At 43.5% G+C, this 22,451-nt stretch overlaps 1 protein-coding gene across 2 annotated transcripts in view; it reads right to left on the reverse strand.

The window, feature by feature from the left end:
- The window catches only part of EML6 (EMAP like 6), a 321,610-nt gene that overhangs the window by 272,454 nt on the left and 26,705 nt on the right, over positions 1 to 22,451 (reverse strand). Inside the window, exons 4-7 of one of the 2 annotated variants that reach the window (XM_063617993.1) lie at positions 20,602 to 20,719; positions 19,257 to 19,364; positions 12,978 to 13,045; positions 11,055 to 11,752 (exon numbers count right to left, since the gene is read on the reverse strand). In XM_063617993.1, the coding sequence (XP_063474063.1) occupies positions 11,055 to 11,251 (197 nt within the window). In that variant the 5' untranslated portion in view covers positions 11,252 to 11,752; positions 12,978 to 13,045; positions 19,257 to 19,364; positions 20,602 to 20,719. Of the gene's footprint in view, positions 1 to 11,054; positions 11,753 to 12,522; positions 12,762 to 12,977; positions 13,046 to 19,256; positions 19,365 to 20,601; positions 20,720 to 22,451 lie in introns of those variants that run through there. The other variant, XM_055243331.2, reaches the window with a different exon arrangement.

Here is a 22,451-nt window from a genome sequence, read left to right on the forward strand (position 1 = left end):
TGGCATTGAAGGAAAAGAGGAGAAAGGAATCAGAAGAAAAGGTCAATAAAAACAAAGTGAAATACATCTTCCTAAAATGTAAATTGGCCTTGTCTTGCCTTGTTTAAATGAACTCACTAGTGTCCACAACTTGTGGAATGAGTGGTAAATCCCTTAGCTATCTAGCTCCAGCCCACTTAATCCAGCTTCATCTCCCACTGTACCCTCCTCACTCTCATCTGTCATTCTGGTAACATTGAGCTACTTATTCTTGCTTCAGGGGACCCTGCTATTTTAAGCCCCTGAGCCTCTGCATAAGCTGTTCCTGCCCTGTCTTTTCCTCCTTCCCCATTCTTTTTCCACGTCCCTGCCAAACTGCTCTTCAGCCTTCAAAAGTCACTTTCTCCAGGGGTCTTCCCTCAAACCCCTACTTCTGTATGTTTGGGTAAAACTCTTCCGGGCCAGGAAAGACAAATTTAGTTAGAGCTGGCAGGTGCTACCTTACAATCTCTGCAGACATCTGGACTTCACTTCCCTCTTATAAACATTCCAACATATTTTCAAAAGTTGCTTAAAAAAACCACATTTCTTACAGTGAAAGGGATGCAAATCATGATTTTTCTCATAATACAGTTAAAATACCTTAAGCACAAACATTCAAAAGGAATGGTCTCATTCATTGTAAGGGCCATGGCCATATTCCAGTAGGAAACATTATGTCCTCAATGGCTGTATTTCCCATCTAGACCAGTAGAGAAATATAAGCAAGAAGTCAAATCAAATTTGGTGTCTGACTAAGAACACAGCAATAATCAGTCATTATTGCCATTCAAATATTCTCTTAAAAAAGAATATTCTGAATCCTGCCTCTCAATGCCAATTGAGAATAATATTTTCAGGTTTTTATCTTCACAAAGTATGTATAAAATGAGTTCTATAGAAATCTCACCCCTATTTCACACCTTGCTCCTTCCAAATAATTCGAAATATAAAGAATAATATCCAAAGCACTTACTATGCCCATGACAAGGTGCTAGGCACAGGGACACAGGCATGAAATTCAAAGCAGATGGAAACATAGGTAAGTCAACAAATGCAACACGATGCAATGACTCCAGAAGGGAGGAACGTGCATGGTAGCCCAGATGCATAGAGAAAGGAGGACAAGATAGCCTTGAGCTGTCAGATAAGGCTTCAGGGAGAGGTGACACTTGCATTGATATTGAAGGAAGTGAAGGACTTATAAGTGGAGAAAGGAGGGGTCATTTCAGGCAACCAAAATGATACATGAAGGGATGAGGAAACACAAAATAGGATGCCAGATTCAGGGAACTGCAAGGTGTGTGGTGTGGCTGGAGGACGTTAAGACAGGGAGGGACATCAGGCTGGAAGAGAAGCCAGGGAGAAGATCATAATAGACTGTGCAGAACATCCTGTGGGAGTTTGACTCTCATCATGCAGGCAATAAGGAGCCTTAAGCAGGTTTTAAATCTAGCCTTAGGAAAATTCATTTTCAAAACATGTTAGATAGCTACACTCACTAAATCATCCAATGGTTCACTCGTGAAACCTTTTCACTCATTGCCATGGTTGATGTTCAGCAGGTATGCACCAGTATCTCTACCAGTTAAAATATGGAACTATTTCTTTACCAGTTGGTAAATAACAGCTGTCCCTCATCCCCACCTCCACTACTTGGCCGCTATGCCAGCCCCAGGAAGCCTCCTGTGAGTACCATCAAGCCACCTCCCCAGTGCCTGCCAATATCAGCCTCATTTCCATCTGCACCCCTCTAACCCATCACCCCTGACACCAGACCAGCAGGGGATAAAAACTCTTAATAGTAGCACTGGCACCCCAGTGGGCAAACAATGCCCAACTGGCCTTCCAAGGCTGTGGCCACCAGCCATTGCCTAGCACTGTCTGGAGACACTTCAGCATAGTCTCTTATGAGAAGTGAAAACTCCATGATATATCATATCACCAATTTTTTTTTTTTTTGAGATGGAGACTCAGCCACCCAGGCTACTGTGCCGTGGTGCGATCTCAGCTCACTGCAACCACTGTTTCCTGGGTTCAAGCGATTCTCCCGTATCAGCCTCTTGAGTAGCTGGGATTACAGGCACCCGCCATCACGCCCGGCTAATTTTTGTATTTTAGTAGAGACGGGGTTTCACCATGTTGGCCAGGCTGGTCTTGAACTCCTGACCTCAGGCGATCTGCCCACTTTGGCCTCCCAAAGTGCTAGGGTTACAGGAGTGAGCCACCATGCCCGGCCATATCACCATTATTTTTAATGTAAGCCCTTTTAGTGTCCCTTTACTTACCTTTTCTTGTCCTCAGCTCAGTATTTCTCATCACTGTCCTTTTCTGTGCATCAAGAAATCATTTGCCCCCTTCTCTTCTACTCCACCTTCTTTAGTAAAGTTGCCATTTATTCTCTCTCAGTCTATTCCTCCCTTATTAGGGGTGGGGGATCTTCTTTAAAGGGGCAGCCCTTTGAAACACTGTCCCACCCTCCAGGCTACAGCTGTTTGGACCCGGTGGACATCCTGACCCATGATAGGGCAATTCGATTCTCTTTCCTGGGAATTTGGAATTAAGACTCAAAAGATTGATTCAGTTGGTTTTGTAGGACCAAGATGGATTGTACTCACGGGACTGAGGTGGGTTTTTGGGAGGGTGGACATGTGCAAAATGAATCCTTGAGTTAAGCAGCCAGAGAAAATCAAAGCATGTATTGTCCAGAGAGAAGCAGAGATGTGAATCCCTGTGATGCATAGGGACACTTCCAAGAGAAATAATTAGAGAAAGAATAGCTGCCTGATACTGTGCAGTGCCTAAGAGACCAGCCACACTCCCTGTAATTGAGTTCCAAAGGTTTTCCTGTCATCTTGTAATCTCCTCAACTGTACTTCTTTGAAAAAGTTTCTTGCAACTGATGATCCCTTACTTAGAAGACATCTTGTCATTTGTGAGTCTTGTTTTATTCCCATCCATAAAATCAACTCATAACACAGAAAAATGTTTTCCTGGCATTATTAAACAGCAGTTACACTAAAAATGAAGGCTCATACCTTAAAATAATTCTCCATAGCCTTAGAAAAATTCTCTGACAAGCCTATTAAGGTATTACTAGTCCAGAGAGAGCTCCTTTCATCTCCAGGAGGTAGGCTGGCCTGCTGCTCCCCTCCTCTGTATTAATGGGAAAGGGAGTGGTAGGCAGCAAACCAGTGTACAATCCCAGAATCCTTCAAATTCCAGTTGAGGTCATCCAGATGCCTACCTCCCTTTAGGGGAAGAAAGGAATGAACTGATAAAGGAGTAGAAGTCAAAGGGCACCCTCTGTTACAACTCCTCCTGCTTTCCATACCACTCACCTCCTCAGCTGGCTCAACAGACCTGTGTCCAGCAGCAAGGCTGATGCTTATAAAATCATTTTTAAAAAGCAAAAACCTTTGGGAGTAAACAAATCCAATGTATAGACTGTTGTTGGTCACTAAACCAGCAGTTACTAAATACTGCACTCACTATTTAAGTTATAGTTTACTTTATAAATATATAAAAATCTATAAGTCACTCATTAGCTCAAACACCATCTTTACAAATACAGAATAGCAACTAAAGCCTATGGTTTCTATTTCTTCTAGGTTAACCTATTTAATGATTCTTTCCATTTCTGGGTCCCCAAACATTCAGCATCTTCTACATGGGAGAAGTTAGTCCCCTACTGGCTGAATTCAAAGGCTGTGGGCATCTAAGATAATTTCATGGAGAAAAAGTAGTCTTTTCAACAAACGATGTTGGGACAACCAGATATCCACATGCAAGAGAATAAAGTTGGACCCCTACCTCACACCATATATAAAAATTAACTCAAAATAGATCATCTACCTAAATGTAAGAGCTAAAACTATAAAACTCTTAGAAGAAAACATAGGAGTAAATCTTGATGACCTTGGATTAGGTGATGGTTGCCTAGATATGACATCAAAAGCATAAAAAAGAAAAAATTAATAAATTGGACATCATCAAAATGAAAAACTTTTGTATTTCCAAGGGTACCACCAAGACAGTGAAGAGGACAACTCACTGAACGGGAAAAAAATCTGCAAATAATCTATAAGGGACTTATACCCAGAATATGTAAAAAGAAAAACTCTTAGAACTCAACAATAAAAAGACAAACTGATTAAAAATGGGTAATGGATTTGAATAGACATTTATCCAAAGAAGATACACAAATGGCTAATAAGTTTATGAAAAGATGATCAATATCATTAGTCATGAAGGAAATGAAAATCAAAACCACAACGAGATATCATTTCACACCCAGCAGCATGGCTATAGTAAAAAAAGACAGACAACAATAAATCTTGACGATGTGGAGGAATTGGACCACTCATACATTGCTGGTGGGACGCTAAAATGGTGTGCCTGTTGTGGAAAACAGTTACACAGTGCTTCAAAAAGGTGTTCAGATCCACTCCTTGAGGATAGGAGAGGCTGCAGGATAGTGTTGCCTAATTAGGGGTGCTGCCATGGGAACAGTTTTTCACCTATCACAGTGTAATCCACATGACTGATTGATGTGGTTGGTGGGACTGATATAATTCTTTATAAGATAGTATAGTTCAGGGCAATGTTTTCAAGCAGTGACCCATTATGTGGCAAACACATTTTCCAAAACAAAACACAGTCATATATTTTTTTTTGACAGGGTCTTGCCCTGTCACCCAGGCTGGAGTGCAATAATGGTGTGATCACAGCACATTGCAGTCTTGACCTTCCAGGCTCAAGTGATCCCCCTGCCTCAGCCTCCCAAGTAGCTGAGACCATAGGAACATGTCATCATGCCTGGCTAAATTTTTTAAGTTTTTGTAGTGATGGGGTCTCCCTATGTTGCGCAGGCTGGTCCTTAACTCCCAGGCTCAAACAATACTCCGACCTCAGCCTCCGAAAGTGCTGGGATGACAGGAGTGAGCCCGGCCTCATATTTCTGAATTAAAAATTAGATTCATGATGTGACAAGAACAAGTGTATCCACAACAATAACTGAATGGAATATTTGTGACTGTCCTGGGAAATCTAGGGCATATGGTACCAAAACCCATGAGGCATTAATGACCTGGATGAGAATTACAATGACCTTGGTCTTTCTCTGGCTATCTATACCAGAATTTTAGGCACATTAAGTTTCTTCCCACCCTGGCACTTTTGCACATAACCTCTTCTCTGCCACTACATCTTCACCTGTCTTCCCCTTCACACCCTTCAGGTTTCTGCTTAAATGCCATCTCCCTAGAGAGCTGCTCCGGAAATCTTGCCAAAGGTGGCTTCCATACCCCCATTCAACCCAGTTTCTCTGTGATTATTTTTCTTCTTAGCACTTATCACCATCTATAGTCATCTTATTTTCTTGTCCATTCACTGTTGGCTTCCCCCACCAGAAAGTAAGCTTCAAGGCGGCAGAAAGTTTGTCATGTTCACTGCTACACCCCCTGCATCTGGCACATTATAGATGTAAAATTAGTTTTTGATGAATTAACAAATATGAAAGAATAAATTACACCCAACTTAGAGAATAAACAAGTCTTAATAAAAATCACCAGACTATAATTAATAAGAAGAGCAATAATGCAATCATTTATGAAGATCATTATAAGCTTCCATCAAAAGCTTTCACTTTGTGCTCTTTCCAATGCACAGAGTAAGTGGGATCCAATGAGCAGTAGGATGGTCCCATTGAGTAACTCTGATTAAACCTCTTTCCCTCTCAGAGCCATACCTGTAAAATGAGAAGACCTATTTCTCAGTGTTGGGGGCAGGAGAATTCAATAGGATGACATATATATGAAGTGTCTGGTACAGAGCAAGCACTCAACTTAATATGGATTTGATTCTTTGTGATTACCTCTATGTTTCTCTTATTCAAACTGGTCAAGGGACTAAAGAATATAAAGTCACATCTCTAGGCCTTCATGTGAACCTGCTTACCTGACACTCCAGGTCCAATCATGGCTGTTAGACCTGCCTCTTCAAATCCAACAAGTTCAATTGTATTTGCAGCACTAGATTATTTGAGACATGTCACAATTTTGACTAAAATAATTTTTTTTAATTAAAATCTCTAATAGATCATTGTTTCAGGTCATTGCTCCAAAGCTGTGGATATTTCTCTTTTTTAAATTTTTTCTTTTCTTTTTTTTTCTTGAGACAGGGCCTCACTCCTGTCGCTCAGGCTGGAGTGCAACGGCACAAACCCGGCTTACTGCAACCTCTGCCTCCTGGGCCAAAGAGATTCTCCGGCCCTAGGTCCCTTAATACCAGGGACCACAGGCACCTGCCACCATGCCCAGCCAGCCCTTGTATTTTCTGTAGAGATGGGGTTTTGCCATGCCACCCAGGCTGGTCCTGAACCCCCAAGCTCAAGTGATCTGCCCACCTCAGCCTCCCAAATTGCTGGGATTAGCCCGGCTGAGCTGGGGATGTTTCTAAAGTAAACTTAAACATGGTCCAATTTCCAGGCAGAATTCTAATGATCTACTTCAAATATTCTTGAATAAATCAAACAGTTTATAGACCAACAGAGGATAAGTGAGTTACAAAGAGCAACAACCTACCTTCTGGTTAGGAAGAAGGCACAGTTGTAGGGACCACAATATAAGAGGCCATAAAGCAGTGAAGCCAAAGCTTGAAGCTTTGGAATCAGACCAGTCTGGGTTCCAATTCCCATTCCACAGTCTGCAGACAGTGACAACAGGCAAGATCCTCAACCTCTCTGTGCCTCAGCTGCCTCCCCTGTAGACTGGGGTTAGCAACAGTGCCTATCTCATTGGATTGTGAGAGGGTGGATCAGATCAATCGATACACACATTTAGTTCTGAGTTTGGCACTCAGGAAATGTTAGCTCTGGTTATAAGATTCATTCTCAGCCTCAAGGGTCTTATATATGCTTACAAATGAAAACAGAATGAAATGATAGCCCTAAATGATACATATTAAGTGAGCAGCATCGGTCACAAAACACACAAAGTTTTGGAAGTGCAAGGTGCCCCTTCATCTGAGGATGGTACAAGGTCTTATGGGAGAGGTGAGACTGCAGCAGATGGGGCCTTGCAGGATGCAGATGCAAACAGGACCCCGGTGCTGCGCACTTACCATTGGCCAAACATTTTTGTATGTAATCCCCACAACAAACTACAAAGGAGATACCTTTAAAACTCCATTTTATAAGTGAAAAGTTGTTTCACTGATGAGATAGTTAAGACTCGAAGAGGTTTAGTAAAGTCCGCAGCTGGTGGCAGTCCTAGGTTCAAACTCAAGTATGACTGACAGCAAAGTCCAAGCTCCCACTGCTATGCCATTGGAGGGGTGGGGCTGGACAGACAGAGAAGGGCCAGCAGGGGAGATGAATCATTCCACTGTGAGGTAGGGAAGAACAGAGTCATCATATGGCAAGTGGGAAGCAAACAATTTATGATTTTTTAAAAAAGGAAAATAAGGATAGGATGGTAGGTTAGGAGAGAAAACAGAAAGCTTAGGAATCTGGACTTCTGCCTGTAAGCAATGACGAATCATTGTTTTCTTCTGGGGGTGTATGTGTGTTTAGTGAAATACTACTTCTACCACAACTAAGAATATTTATTGAGCACCAACTAAGGGCCAGGCCCCACACTAAATCCTTTGCATACATTTTTTTCTAATAGTTACAACTCTGCAGTTTAGGTACTGTCACTCCCATTTCACAAATAAACAAGGCCCTGAGAAGTGATGCCACTCACCCAGATACCCCCAGTAAATGGCAGAGTGGGATTTATACCCAAGTGTGCATGATAACGAAGTCAGTGCCCTTTCCCGTAAAGCAGCATTGTAGATAAACCTCCTTTGCAACTGGGAGCCAGAAAATGAGGGAGAAGAACCTGGAGACAGGGTTCTGTCAGAAGCAATACATATAGTGGTCCAGAGGGAAGAGATAAATGTCTCAAATGGAATCACTGTGAAAATGGAAGGGAAGTAACAGAGGATGAATGTGTTCATGGGCTTTTCTTTCATTTACTCCCATTCTCTGTGTCATGTTGTACTACCTAAAGTAGAAACCAAGTTAGTAATTATCCCAGTCTCTATTACTGTCCTTGCTATCAAGCCCTGATTTGCATCTTGTTGTTAGCCCAATAGCAAATATTACTTTAAGTATTCACTTGTTCTATCACAATGTTATCAGGTCTAAAATATGGCATCAACTTCTAATCTGTTATCCGAATTGAAAAGTAATCATTCAAGAGAATAAAACTAAGCCTCCACATTCAATAAATTATATTATGCCTCACATAACATCTTTAAAAATCTGACTTAGACATATAGCCTGTCAAAGCAGAAGGACACATATGCTGAGCCCTAATGAGCTCTGCCAAAACCTACATTATTATTAGGGTTCATTATGATCTTGGAGATCACATGGTTTTATAGAGTGTGTTATCAATACTTGTTGGGCTGCTTTCTAGTTAATATTCTTGGCAAAACAGCACAAAAAATAAAGCAGTATAGATGTATGCATAGGAATATATCTTTCAAACTAATGCAAAAGCTATGTACCAAGCGGAGAGTTACTTCGCTATCTCACCTGATGGAAACAAGAGATAGAAACGAACAAGTTTTGATATTCATGTAATGATTCAATAAAAAACCAAAATACTTTTGCATTAAAACCTTAGCTATAGTCCTCTCCATTTAATAACAAACTTCAGTATTTCAGGTGGAAGAATAGTAGTATACTGGCATACACGGAAATGAGTTAAAATTCATAATGACAAAAAATTGTGCATTGTGGTTTGTGCAGTGCCTTCACCGGAAAAAGATATTTACATACATAAGACAAAGCAAAAGAACAGCATAAACATTCCAATTTTATAGCTCTTAATGCCATAATAATCTGTGGTTTGTGTTTCTTAATTCATTGAACTTAATTTTATTCTTATGTACAAAGACATATTTAGATGTTAAAGAACTCTGCTCTGCTCACCTATACATACTCTGACCCAACCAAATATTGTGGAGAATTATGAATACAGTCCTTTCTCTGAAATCAGGCTTACTACTATGTCACTAAAGTAGCTTAATAAATAGATCAGATGCTAACTGTCTCTTTTTCCTTTCATCAGTTAAGGCTCCCTGCAAACCCAGTTATACACATCACTTCATTCACCTTTTCTTCAAATCTGAATGTTTCCTTTACCACCCAAGCTAGATTTCATCACATCCCACTAGCCCGGCTGCTTGTCATAACAACGGTTTACTGCAGCTCCACCCTTTTCCCACCTTCAGTTTCAAGAGTGCATTTGGTTTTCTTCCTTGTATCAGAGAAAAAATTAGGATTAAGAGTTCAAATCCACAAAGTAGTTCAGTGAACTGTCACATTAATACTATTTAATCACAGGGAATTTTCTGTTTAATTGCCACTCTCTCCCTTCACCCAAAGGACTACATCTTATTTTGATGCTGTAATGGAAAGCACTGCATTGAGACAGAGAGAGCAAAAACATAATGGGTTTAAATTTTTAAACATCTAACCTTTTCATGAGTCATTGTTAATTATTTGCACCTGTAACTTTCATAATCAGCCTAGCAATTAGAGAAGCAAAATCTGCAGAACAAAACTATGTAAGGATGCCCCAATCACAACAACTACCATGTTAGGGAGGGAAGAAAAAAAGCTATTTTTGTCATACGTGACATGAAAAAAGTTTTACATGCTAGTTCCACTAAATCTTGAGAACATTAGAGCTCCCATCTTCAAAAAAAGTCAAGATTTTTTTAAATCTGTTATTTTGAATATTAAGTGCTCGCCTTCTGTAACAATTTTTCAACTTTAGGTCTCAGAAAAAAAAAGGCTCTGGAATATAAGCACATCATTAGGAAGGAAAAAAAAGCTGATCTTTGAAATCATTCTCTGCATTGAGAAATTAGGAGCGTGGACATGACACCACTTCATTTATTTCATTGTGAAAGACAAACTTAGAGCAAAAGTGGCAATATTCTGAGAATGTAATGGTAGTTGTTCTACATCAATGAAACACACAAGTTTGGAAGGTATAAATATGGTCTCTGTCAGTTGTAGGCCATCCTCAGCAAGTCATTTTCCCTGTGGGCTGAGGCTTCCATGTGACGAAAATCTTCCTTAACTGCTGAAGGCTGAAAAGGATTCCCTGTGAACAGCATCTGGCCCATACCTTGTTTGGTCACATAAAAGCTGACAAGGGCTGGAGGAAAATGTGTCTGGTCCAAAGATGAGAGGATAGGGCCAAGAATCACAATATAACCATCTTCAATTTAATCGGGAGGGCCCCTAAAATAGCCATTCATCCAAATGAGCTCTCCTGTCAGTCAGTCTTGGGCCATCCGCTAGCAGATGTTGGTCATTGTGTGGGCTGGCTGGTAGGATTTTGTGATCCAGCAGCTGCCAGCCTTTAATAACCTCAATGATGTTGTGGAAGCATCCATTTAGTGTATAAATGTGCTTTGGGCATTAAAACACTGCCAAGTGAAATATTAGGGAACAAACTCCCCACCCACTGCAGAAATTTCCCAGGTCCAAAGCATCTGAGATGAAGATTCCAAATTACCAGTAATACAATTTCTTTTAGATCTTTTTTAATCCTCTTGCTTACTGAGAAACCCACTGAGGAGCCTCCCAAAGATGATGCCCACACTTCAGGCTATTGGTCCTACCGTGCACCTGGTTAGGGAAGGAAGAAGTGTTTCATAGTTACCCAGGCTCCTTCCACTTGTAGCAGGAAAGAACAGCAAGACAGCATCAGAACACTCAACTCCTTGGAGATTTAAAAGCCGGAATTCCGGAGGGATACAGCGAAAAGACATCTCTCCCTCCTCACCTGCACCCCCCCACTCTGTTTCTGCCCTGGCCCTAGAATCAGCAGCCCTTCAGTAATTCCATGCGGCTCCAGAGAGAATCCTCTATTCCACGGGGCTCCCGGATCCGACCCCAGGTCAACCTCTTCCCACCCTCCCAGCCTCCACACGCAACCCCTCCCCGCCGCCCCTGGCCACCCCCTTACCTGATAATGTCGTCGTTGTGTCCCAGGAAGAATTTTTGGCTGTGCTCGCGGGTGTTGTAAACCACCCCGACCCCAGCCACAAAGTAGACCACCTCCTTGCCTGCCGTGTAGTACAGGTTGTTGCGGCACTGGTGACCCCGGTACCCGTACACCCACTCCAGCCGGAGCTGGCAGCGGGGCGCCGTCCGATCCGCCATGATAAGCCGACCCCGCGCGCCCCCGGCCCCCCCGCGCGCGGGGGCCGTCCTCGCCGAGGCTGGGGCTGCGGCGGACCTGCAGGGGCTCAGCGCGCGGCGCTGGGCTCTGATTTCCGCGGCGACACACAGGCACAGCCCAGCGGGCCGGCCGCCACCATCATCCGCTGCAGCCGCCGCAGACAAGCCGCCGCCGCCGGTGTGCGGCCGCCAGACCCCGCTGGGCGCCGGGCTCCCTCTCCCCGGGCAAGGCGGCTCTGGGGGCGCGCGCGCCTCACTGCACCTGCGGGCTCCGGCCCCCGGGAGAGGCTCTCAGGGGGGCCACCCCGCCTTTTACATCAGGGATCTGCATATCCCAACAGCGATCACCCAGTTTGCTCACTGAAGTTTGCGGTGCGCCGGGGCTTCGCGGCAGGCGGCGGGATTTATTCTGCGATAGCCTTGATTTGACAGGCAACCCGGGTGAGCTCTGCCATCGCCGTCCTTGGATCCGAAACTGACAGTCTATATCCGGGAAGCGAGAGCGAGGAAGAAAGAAACAGATTTTTCGCATAAGTCACCCAATCCAAGGAAATTATCCCCAAACTAAACCAAGTTTGGTATTTTTAAAAATTGTCCCCTACTCCCGCTTTCTCTCTCCAGCTCCATCTCCTTAATGATATGAAATATGCGTAAATGCTGCTGCCTGGCAGTTGCTGATACGATTTGAAGGAACGCTTGCTGTTGCCCTAATAAGCGAGGGCGAATATGCAATGGTCATTTTTTAGATGCTCCCATTAGTTTTCATGTGCGTGTTAAATAATCATATCCTCCGTGAACCTTCTCTTCACCGAGAAAGCCATAAAGAACTTAGCAGCTCTCATTATCAGCAACTCCAAACCGCATCATGAAAGATTGTCTTACTCGGAAGAAACGAGGCACTAGTGCAGTCAGAGGGAGTGCGCTACCTACAAACGCTCCTGGTCGAGGAGAAATTAAATAACAAGTGGCAAAAATCGTGTACTTCTCCCCAGAAACGTCTGCGCTAAACACCGGGTCCCACGGAATCCCGGGTCCCGCCCTGAGCCCAGCGTGGAGCGGGGTCGCCCGCGGGACCCGAGGGACAGCAACCCCCCACAGACGCACACGTCCCGGGGGTCGGCGCGCTGCGCGAGGGATGCCCGCCCTCAGGACTTTTCGGCGGGCGCGCACTGCCGCCCTGGCGGCGCCCGGCACTCCTCCCACTCCCGAACCAGCCTCGCCCGCGAAGCATCCCCGCGCTCTCTGCCGCTGACCTCTGCTGCCGGCGGACGCCACCGGCGCGTCCCGGATCTCGCGCGGGCGAGCGAAATCCTCTGCCTGCCCTCCCCTCCCCACCTCCCGCACCCGGGGATGGGCTTCGTCACTGGGGCGCCGCGGGAAACAGGTTCTTCCTCCAGCCGGGGCTCCGGGGGCGGGGCCACAATGCCGCGCTAGTGAACCTCCGCTGCCGGTTACTAGGCGAGATCGCGCCGCTTGGAAACAGCGACGCCCCGGAGGACTGGGGCCGCCCCCTCCCTCTCCCGGTCCCTGTGGCCTCTTCCCCCGATGCATCCTGGGAAGTGTAGTCCTCTCTGCGCCGGCTAGGGCGGACAGCGCGCGGAAGGGACCACAAATCCCAGGATTCCGCGCGCCAAGAGGGAGTCGCAGCGAGACCCGTACCGGCGTCAGCAGAGCCTGCGGCTCTTGAGATGAGGAGATAGCGGCTCACCAAGGGCGACTGCCTGCCCACGCGGGCGTTCCCTTGTGACTGAGGCGGGAGCTGGCGTGCGTGGGTCTCTGTGGAGAAAAGCGGTGGAGTTGGAATGGAGACGGTCTCACAGCCCACCACTAGAATTACTCCTTCATCGGTCTCTGAGAGTTGCTGTAACCGACATCCTCACTATGCTGTAACTGACTCAAGCTTAAGCTGGTTTCCTACTTAAGTTTTCCTTTTCATTCACATGGATTTTAATTTGTTAAAGTGCAGTTCTGCCAAGTTTAAGAAAAATGCTGGGAATGTGAGCTCACTTCTGCCCTAAGAACCAGCGTCTTCCCATGACCTGCGTCCTAAATTAGAGGACTTGGGTATTTACAGATAACCAGAGTTTGGAAGCAGGAAGGTGCTCACGCCATGAACAACTAACCTTGGCCTTCAAAAGCAGAAGCTGATGGCATTTCTCCTAAAACTGCCCGAGGTGAACTATGAATCCACTATGTTCTCAAGTAGCCTATTTCCAGTTTAGGGCCATAGCTAGTCTTTGGAAAGAGATTTCAAAATCCCAGTGACTAAGAGGCTGCAAAACGATGACTGGACGTTTGGAACGTCCTTTCCTTCCCAGGCTTTCAGTGTAATCGCTTAGTCAGTTCATCTCCCTCAAGTTTTAAGACAGCCCTCCGACCTGGTAGGAAAGCTCGAAAGTACTGGAAGTGCCGGAGTTTGGATGATTTGTTGCTGCCTGCAGTAATGAAGAGGATTTGAACTGGTCTCATCTTTGTTTTTAAGGAAACAGAATCAACAAATAAGTGAGATGGCACTGTGCTAGGCAACAAGAACACTACCAAAAGCAAAAACATGGCCTGAGAAAGGTTTGAGATATCAGCAAAAATATAGTTGATCAATGATGTCGTACCATAAAACAGTGCCAAATGAATTATATAAAGACAGTAAGTTTTTGTTGTTGTTCTTTTTGTTTTGGTTTGTTTTGAGACAAAACAGGCTGTTGCCCAGGCTAGAATATCATGATCTTGGCTCACTGCAACCTCCGCCTCCTGGGTTCAAACGATTCTCCTGCCTCAGCCTCCTGTGTAGCTGGGATTACAGATAAGCACCACCACGCCCAGCTAATTTTTGTATTTTTAGTAGAGACAGGGTTTCGCGCTGTTGGCCAGGCTGATCTCCAACTCCCGACCTCAGGTGATCTGCCCGCCTTGGCTTCCCAAATTGCTAGGATTACAGGCATGAGCCACTGTGCCTGGCCAGTAAGTTCTATATAAGAATTCAGAAGAGGAAGAGTTTTTCCAGATAAAATACATCAGGAAAAGTTTCATGGAGGAACTAGGAAATATAGATAGAATTGAGATAAGTAAAGTTAAATTGAAAGAGCATTCTACATGGGTTTAGGGAATAAACAAAAGTGTAGATGCAGAAAAGTGGATTTAGAGAACACTAAAGAGAATACCTAGTTTGGTGCAAGGGAGAGTTCATATAAGATCAAGAGGACCCTCCCTTCCTTCCTTCCTTCCTTCCTTCCTTCCTTCTTTCCTTTCTTTCTTCCTTTCTTTCCTTCCTTTCTTTCTTTCTCTTTCTCTCCTTCCTTCCTTCCTTCCTTCCTTCCTTCCTTCCTTCCTTCCTTCCTTCCTTCCTTCCTTCTTGCCTTGCCTTGCCTTGCCTTGCCTTGCCTTGCCTTGCCTTGCCTTGCCTTTCTTCCTTTCTTTTCTTTCTTCTCTTCCCTCTGTGGCCCAGGCTGGAATCTAGTCGGCTTGCTGCAGACTCCCTACCTCTGGCTCCCGTGATTCTCCTGCCCCGGCCTGCGGGCTGCCTGGGATTGCTGGCGAGCACCACCACCGCTGCCTGCTTTTTCACCTTTGGCTGGAGGCGCGGCTTCGCCATGTTGGCCAGGCTGGTCTCCAGCTCCTGACCTCCAGTGCTCTGCCCGCCTCAGCCTCCCGAGGTGCTGGGACTGCAGACGGAGTCTCGCTCACTCGGTGCTCGGTGTTGCCCGGGCTGGAGTGCGGTGGTGTGGTCTTGGCTCGCGGCAGCCTCCGCCTCCCAGCCGCCTGCCTTGGCCTCCCAGGGTGCTGGGATTGCAGCCTCTGCCCGGCCAGCCGCCAACCCGTCTGGGAGGTGGGGAGCATCTCTGCCTGGCCGCCCATCATCTGGGATGTGAGGAGCGCCTCTGCCTGGCCGCCCCGTCTGGGAGGTGAGGAGCGCCTCTGCCCAGCCGCCACCCCGTCTAGGAAGTGAGAAGAGTCTCTGCCTGGCCGCCCATCGTCTGGGTTGTGAGGAGCGCCTCTGCCCGGCCGCCCATCGTCTAGGATGTGAGGAGCACCTCTGCCCGGCCGCCACCCCGTCTGGGAAGTGAGGAGCGCCTCTGCCCGGCCGCCCCGTCTGGGAAGAAGTGAGGAGCGCCTCTGCCCGGCCGCCCCGTCTGGGAAGAAGTGAGGAGCGCCTCTGCCCGGCCACCCATCGTCTGGGAAGTGAGGAGCGCCTCTGCCCGGCCACCCCGTCTGGGAGGTCTACCAGGGAGGCCAGAAGCAATGTGGGGGCTGGACGTGGTGGCTCACGCCTGTAGTCCCAGCACTCTGGGAGGCCGAGGCGGGTTGATCACTTGAGGCTAGGAGTTCAAGACCAGCCTGGCCAACATGGCAAAACATATGAAGAATACAACAGACAAACCAACCAACCAGCCCAGCGACAACAAAACAGGTCTACCCTGGAGTCATACTCTCATTTTTTCTATTTTCCTCCCTTTCTGATCCTTTATCTCACCTTCTTTTTCTTCCTCTTCCTTCTCCTTCTTCTTTGTCAAATAGAGGATTGAGTTATTATCATTGATCCATACAAAGTCCCTCTCTCATTTATTTTCTTTAATTCCCACCCCCCATTTCTATTCCCCGTCTTCCCATGTGCAACCTTCCTAATATGTTTCATATGCATCTTTTTGTTTGTATGTATTTTTAGAAAATATTTATTGTTTTGTGTGCAAAAAAAATTAATAAATGGCTGCAGCATAAAAGAAAAGATCAAGAGGACACATGAAAGGTTAGATTGTAGATGGAGCTGAGCATAGGGGTTTGTGCTGTATCCTTAAAATAATGGAGTCATTGATTTTTTGAATAAAAATAAGGGAATAACAATGAAAGCAGTAATCAAAGCATGAGGTATTAGAAGTCTGGGGTAGTGCTTGAGGCTACGTTAGAGATAGTGGCAGTGGTCTAGAAGAGACGCTTTCCAGAGAAAATGTACAAATGTATTGAAAAGGAGTCTCTTAAATAGAAATGGATGGAACATGTTCATTTCCTAAATTATCTTTAGTGTAGCTAATGACCCCCATGCTGTACCAGATTGTTGAATGAGTTGGAGGAGTAAGTCTGAGTCTGCCACTTACAATTGTAACCTTAGGCAAATCACTAAATCCTCTGATCCTTACTCTCCTCATTTAATAAAGTATAGCAGTACTCACCCCACAGGATAATTGTAAGAATGAAACAAAGTAATACATATGTGAAAAGTTAATTTGTAAAGCATTAGATAAATGTTAATTATTACTATATGACAGTAGATAGTAACCTCTACTTGAAAGTGTCAAATAAGGCTGGTAGTATCCTTTGGAAATATGCAGTCTTAAAAAGCATGAGTAAAACTCATAATAACATTATGTTGTTGTAATGAATAGCAGTTACTATGTTCCAGGCACTATAAGTGGTGCTTTACGTGTATTAAATAATTTAATCTTCACCCCAGTAATAATCCTATGAAGTAGTTACTGTTATTTCCTCATTTTACAGATGAAGAAATGAAGGTAGGGAAAGTTTAAGTAACTTGCCCAGGAATGCACAAAATAGTGACAAAGCCTAGATTTGAACTCAGGCAGTCTGACTCCAGATGCTGCTCTTAAATGCTAAGAATGATGAAAGAAATTGTTTAGATGGTAGAGTAAGTTCACCTGTAAATGAAACCCAAAATAGCCATGATTTAAACTTGATAGAATTTTATTTCTCACAAAAACCTGGAGGTAGTACAGGCCTAGAATGATGGCTCTGCTTAAAGGAATCCTTGAGTACTCAGGCTACTGGCAGCATGCCAGCATTCTGCTCTGCTGTCCCTAGACTTCATGGTCCAAGATGTAGTACTAGCCATCAAACATACATTTCAAGTACATTTCAAAGAAGAGAAGGGTCATGGGGCACATCCTGGCTGCCTTTAAAAGGAAGATGCTCAAAAGCTACCCTAGGCCAGGCACAGTGCCTCACACCTGTAATCCCAACACTTTGGGAGGCCAAGGCCGGAGGACTGCTTGAGCCCAGGAGTACTAGACCAGTCTGGGCTTTGGTGACACCCCTTCTCTACAAAAACTACAAAAATAGCTGGGTGTAGTGGCACAGGCCTGTAGTCCCAGCTACTCAGGAGGCTGAGGTGGAAGGAATTGCTTAAACCCAAGAGATTGAGGCTATAGTGAGCTGTTACCACACCATTAGACTGCAGCCTGGGCAACAGAGTGAGATCTCAAAACAAAAAAGAAAAAGCTACCCCAAGTCTTTTCTGTTTACATCCTGTTGGTCTGAACTTAGTTATGTAGGCATACCTAGCTGCAAGGAGATTTAGGAACTAGTTTTTATTCTGGGCAACCATGTACCTAACTAAAAATAGAGGATTCTTAAACTGTGGGAAAAAAGTCAATGGCACTTTACATCCCTTATCTCTCTTAATCCTTACAACAACCCTATGCGTAGATAACTTCGTTTTAATGTGAGGAAACTGAGACCCGGAAAATAAGTAATTTAACCAAGATTATTCAATAAGTGGCAGAACCAGAATCAAATTTAGGTCTGTCCAACTACAGAACTAGTGTTATTAACCGCTACTCCCATACCTCCCAACCCAAGACATAGATCCATTTATTATTAAATGATGAGAAAGTAATAGCTGAGTAAAGCAAAGTGTCAGAATTTACTTCCTGAAGTTTCCTAGATAATAAGGGGGAAAAAGATTCAACAAACAGTTGTAAGGACAGAAGATAAGTTGAAAAACTCATGAAAATTCTCACAAAAATGCTCCAATTTGGAAAAGTAAAATGTAAGTATACATTTTTAGAGGCTGAGGTGAAGAAAGGGGATACATTTAGAGAAGATCCTACATATTACTTTAGATCTTCAGCAAAAATAGTTTCACCAGGACCTGCCATCATCAGGGAGGTGGTTGAATGATGGTTGTACTATGCAGAGTCAAAGGAGTAATCCAACATTCATAGGTGTGAGATATATCTTTGGCTGCATGGGATAGGTCCTGGAACTGGTCATTTCATAGTACCTTAAGCAAGAGCAAAACCTTGTCCCTTAGTGGAGGCTGTACTTAGTCCCAGTAGATGTCACCCATTTTCCTGCTCTGCTCTTTTCCAATATTAGGCTACAGAAAAGGGGGGAGGGGGGAAACAGTCAGCCACCGTATTTTAGCTCTGAGAAGATCAGTTCATTCCTAGATAAAGTGGGAAGGATGTAAACAATAATTTATATAAAATATATCAGAATAGATACATGATCTAGAAATAGCTGCCCCTATCCAAACTGAGCAAGATGAAAAGAAAGGGCATAGCAAACACAAACTAAAATCCTGAAAGAAAGATATATAACATGCAAAAGATAGATGAAGAACCCCATCTGGAAGACAGTTTACATTCTCTGCTAGAGAAGAACTTACTTACAACATGAATTTAAGATATCAGTGTTATGGTTTGGTTATGACCCCATCCAAATCTCATCTTGAATTGTAACTCCCAAAATTCCGATATGTTGTGGGAGAAACCCGGTGGGAGGTGGTTGAATGATGGGGGTAGGTCTTTCCTGCACTGTTCTCGTGATAGTGAATGAGTCTCATGAGATCTAATGGTTTTAAAAACAGGAGTTCCCTGCACAAGCTCTCTTTACCTGCCACCATCCATGTAAGATGTGACTTGCTCCTCCTTGCCTTGTCTCAAAAAAAAAAAAAAAAAAGAAAATCATAAGGAGGAAAAGATATATTTACTATTTATTAAGTGGAAGTGGATCATGATAAAGGTCTTCATCCTCAACGTCTTCACGTTGAGTAGGCTGAGGAGGAGGTGGAAGAGAAGGAGTTGATCTTGCTAACTCAGGAGTGGCAGAGGCAGAATGAAACTCCTCATATAAAGTGGACCCACACAGTTCAAACTTGTGTTGTTCAAGGATCGACTGTATACTGAAATAATTAGATGAAAGGGTGTTCCCATAATGCTAAAAAAAAAAAAAAAAAATCATCCCACAGATTATTTACCTTTAAATGAAGAGATCTGGAGGACACTATCTCAGCTTTTCAAACTTAGTGTCATTAGTGGCAGAACAACTTGCTCCTCCTGCCTCCTGATGTGATGAGTATAAAATGCTGCATAAAACATTTTTACAGGCCGGGCGCGGTGGCTCACGCTTGTAATCCCAGCACTTTGGGAGGCCGAGGCGGGCGGATCACAAGGTCAGGAGATCGAGACCACGGTGAAACCCCGTCTCTACTAAAAATACAAAAAAATTAGCCGGGCGTGGTGGCGGGCGCCTGTAGTCCCAGCTACTCGGAGAGGCTGAGACAGGAGAATGGCGTGAACCCGGGAGGCGGAGCTTGCAGTGAGCCGAGACTGCGCCACTGCACTCCAGCCTGGGTGACAGAGCGAGACTCCGTCTCCAAAAAAAAAAAAAAAAAAAAAAAAACATTTTTACAAAATAATATCTAACCCAAGTCTAATTAAGCCTTGAGACCTAACTTTCAGTTTATAGAAAAAATGGCACAGATGAATGAGTTAATTGAAACAATCAGGTAAAGCCAGAAGGTAGGACGGTATATAACACAACTGACCTAGCCTCATCAAAAGGTAAATGTAATAACAACAACTAAAAAACTAAAAAGCAAGGGATTATTCTTGCTTTAGTAAAAGAGACTAAAGAGATGTAACAACGAAAAACAGTGTGTGAATCCTGATTGGATCCTGCTGGTTTTGTTTTGTTTTTTCCCCACATTTTAAATAGAATGTGGGGAAGAACAATGATTAGGGAAATTTGAATGCAGAATGCATACTGGAGGATATTAAGGAATTGCTGTTTTTATTTTTAGGAAAATCTTATGAAACATATCCTAAAGTATTTAGTAGTAAAATATTGTTTGCAGCTTATTTCTAGCTAATTCAGGAAGAAATGTGGATGGAAATAGAGAAATCTATACATACACATGCAGACATACACATACAAGAGACAAAGCAAATATGGAAAATATCAGCAACTGCTGAATCTAGATATTTTTCTACTCGTTTTAATTTTTGAAATAAAAAATTGGGAAAATTTATTTCAGGGATCTAGGTAGAAACAAAAGTCGAGGATGTGTGTGGAAATCAGGCTGGTCTCAGTTTTCTACACTGCAACTTGCAAAGCTGCCAGAAAAAATGGAGCAGTGTAAGTTCTGAGAGGATCAAAGTGTAACATCAGAATTGTAACTAGCTAAATTACATATAAAGGCAACAGGCAGATACTCTGAAATATTAAAGAAATTATATAGCACTGTGACAGTTATGATGAAGGTTAATGGCAAATGACTAAAGATCTCAAACCATTAAAGAAGGTAGAAGTTTCTCTCTCACATAGAAGGTGTGGAGATAGGCAGTTGAGGTCTTGTACATCAGCTTCAAGAAATTGTCAGATCCTCAGAATCCTCCCTCCTGTCTTGCTACATCCAGCACAGGTCTTTCACCTCATGATCTAAGACAATAGACCAAACTTTAGTGGTTATATTTGCATTCCTGCTAACAGAAAGGAGAAATCAAGATGGGCATATCCTCTCCCTTTAAGAATATTTTCTGTAAGTCTCATACAACATTTTTGCTTATATCCCATTGGCCAGAATTTAGTAACCAAGTGTGTCTAGCTGCAAGGGAGGCTAGGATTGTACAGTATATTCCTGGGTGCAGGGGAAGTATGTACGTTTAAAATTATAGGGCTTTTTATTTATTTTTTGTTTGTTTTTTGAGACAGGGTCTCACTCTGTCATTGAGGCTGCAGTGCAGTGATGCAATCACAGATCACTGCAGTAGTCCAGCATGGGCGACAGAGCGAGACTCTGCCTCAAAAAAATAAAAATAAATTAAAAGCCTGTCAGATTGATGGACACTTTTAGGACATATGAGTGTAGCTGTCTAGCCACAATTTCTTCCGTATGAAACTAACCAATTATTTGGAACTAGAACTTGTAGCCTTGACCTCATTGGTATCACACTTTAGATACCATTAAACTAACAAAAACTGACAGTAGTATATAACCAGTTATCAACAAATGGGGTTAGAGTCCACATTTTTAAGTAAAAGACTTAAAAATAGCACGAGAAGATGCTAAACATAATTACCCAACACAGAAATGCAAATCAAAACCACAAGATACCACTTCACACCCACTAGAATAACTATAATCAAAAAGACAGTAACAAGTGTTGGAGAGGAAGTAGAGAAGTTTGAACCCTCATACACTGCTTATGAGGATAAATTATATCTCAGTAAGATGGAGCTGCTTTGGAAAGCAATCTGGCAGTTCCTCAAAAAGTTAAATATAGAGTTACCATATGACCCAACAGTTCCACTTCTAGGTATATACCCAAGACAGAGAATAACATATGTCCACACAAAAACTTGTTCATGGCATGAATGTTCATGGCATGTTCATGGCAGCATTACTTATAATGGCCAAAAAGTGGAAATAATCCAAATATCCGTCAATTTGTGAATGGATACGTAAAATGTGTTTACATAATGGAAAATTATTTTCCAATGAAAAGAAGTGAACTAATACAAGCTACAACATAGACATTAAAAAATTTTTTTTATTTTTAAAATAAAAAATTTTACGTGGTGTGTGGTCAACATGGTGAAACCCCATCTCTATTAATTATACAAAAATTAGCCAGATGTGGTGGTGGGCGCCTGTAGTCCCAGCTACTCGGGAGGTTGAGGCAGGAGAATCACTTGAACCCAGGAGGTGGGGGTTGCAGTAAGCCGAGATCGTGCCACTGCATTCCAGCCTGAGCGACAGAGCAAGACTCCATCTCAAAAAAAAAAAAAATTCTCGGTGAAAGAAGCCAGTCACAAAAGACACATATTGTGTGATTCCATTTTCAGATGGAGTGTCCAGAATAGACAAATATAAATAGACAGAAAGTAGATTTGTGGTTGCCTATAGTTGGAGGTGGGTAAGAGGGGAAATGTGAATGACTGCTAATGGGTATGGGGTTTTGGAGGGCAGGCATGATAAAAATGTTCTAAAATTAGATTGTAATGATGGTTGCGCAATTCTCAATATACTAAAGGGCACCATTTTAAGTAGGTGAAATGTATGCTATCTAAATTGTATCTCAACAAAGCTATTAAAAATAAAAATGAAAACAAAGTTGGACTCGTTTTAGTTGGTTGTGACGTGGATTTCCTGCATATTATATGTACCAAT

Source organism: Symphalangus syndactylus, chromosome 14 (assembly GCF_028878055.3).
Source record: "Symphalangus syndactylus isolate Jambi chromosome 14, NHGRI_mSymSyn1-v2.1_pri, whole genome shotgun sequence".
In the NCBI taxonomy this organism is placed as follows: Eukaryota; Metazoa; Chordata; class Mammalia; order Primates; family Hylobatidae; genus Symphalangus; species Symphalangus syndactylus.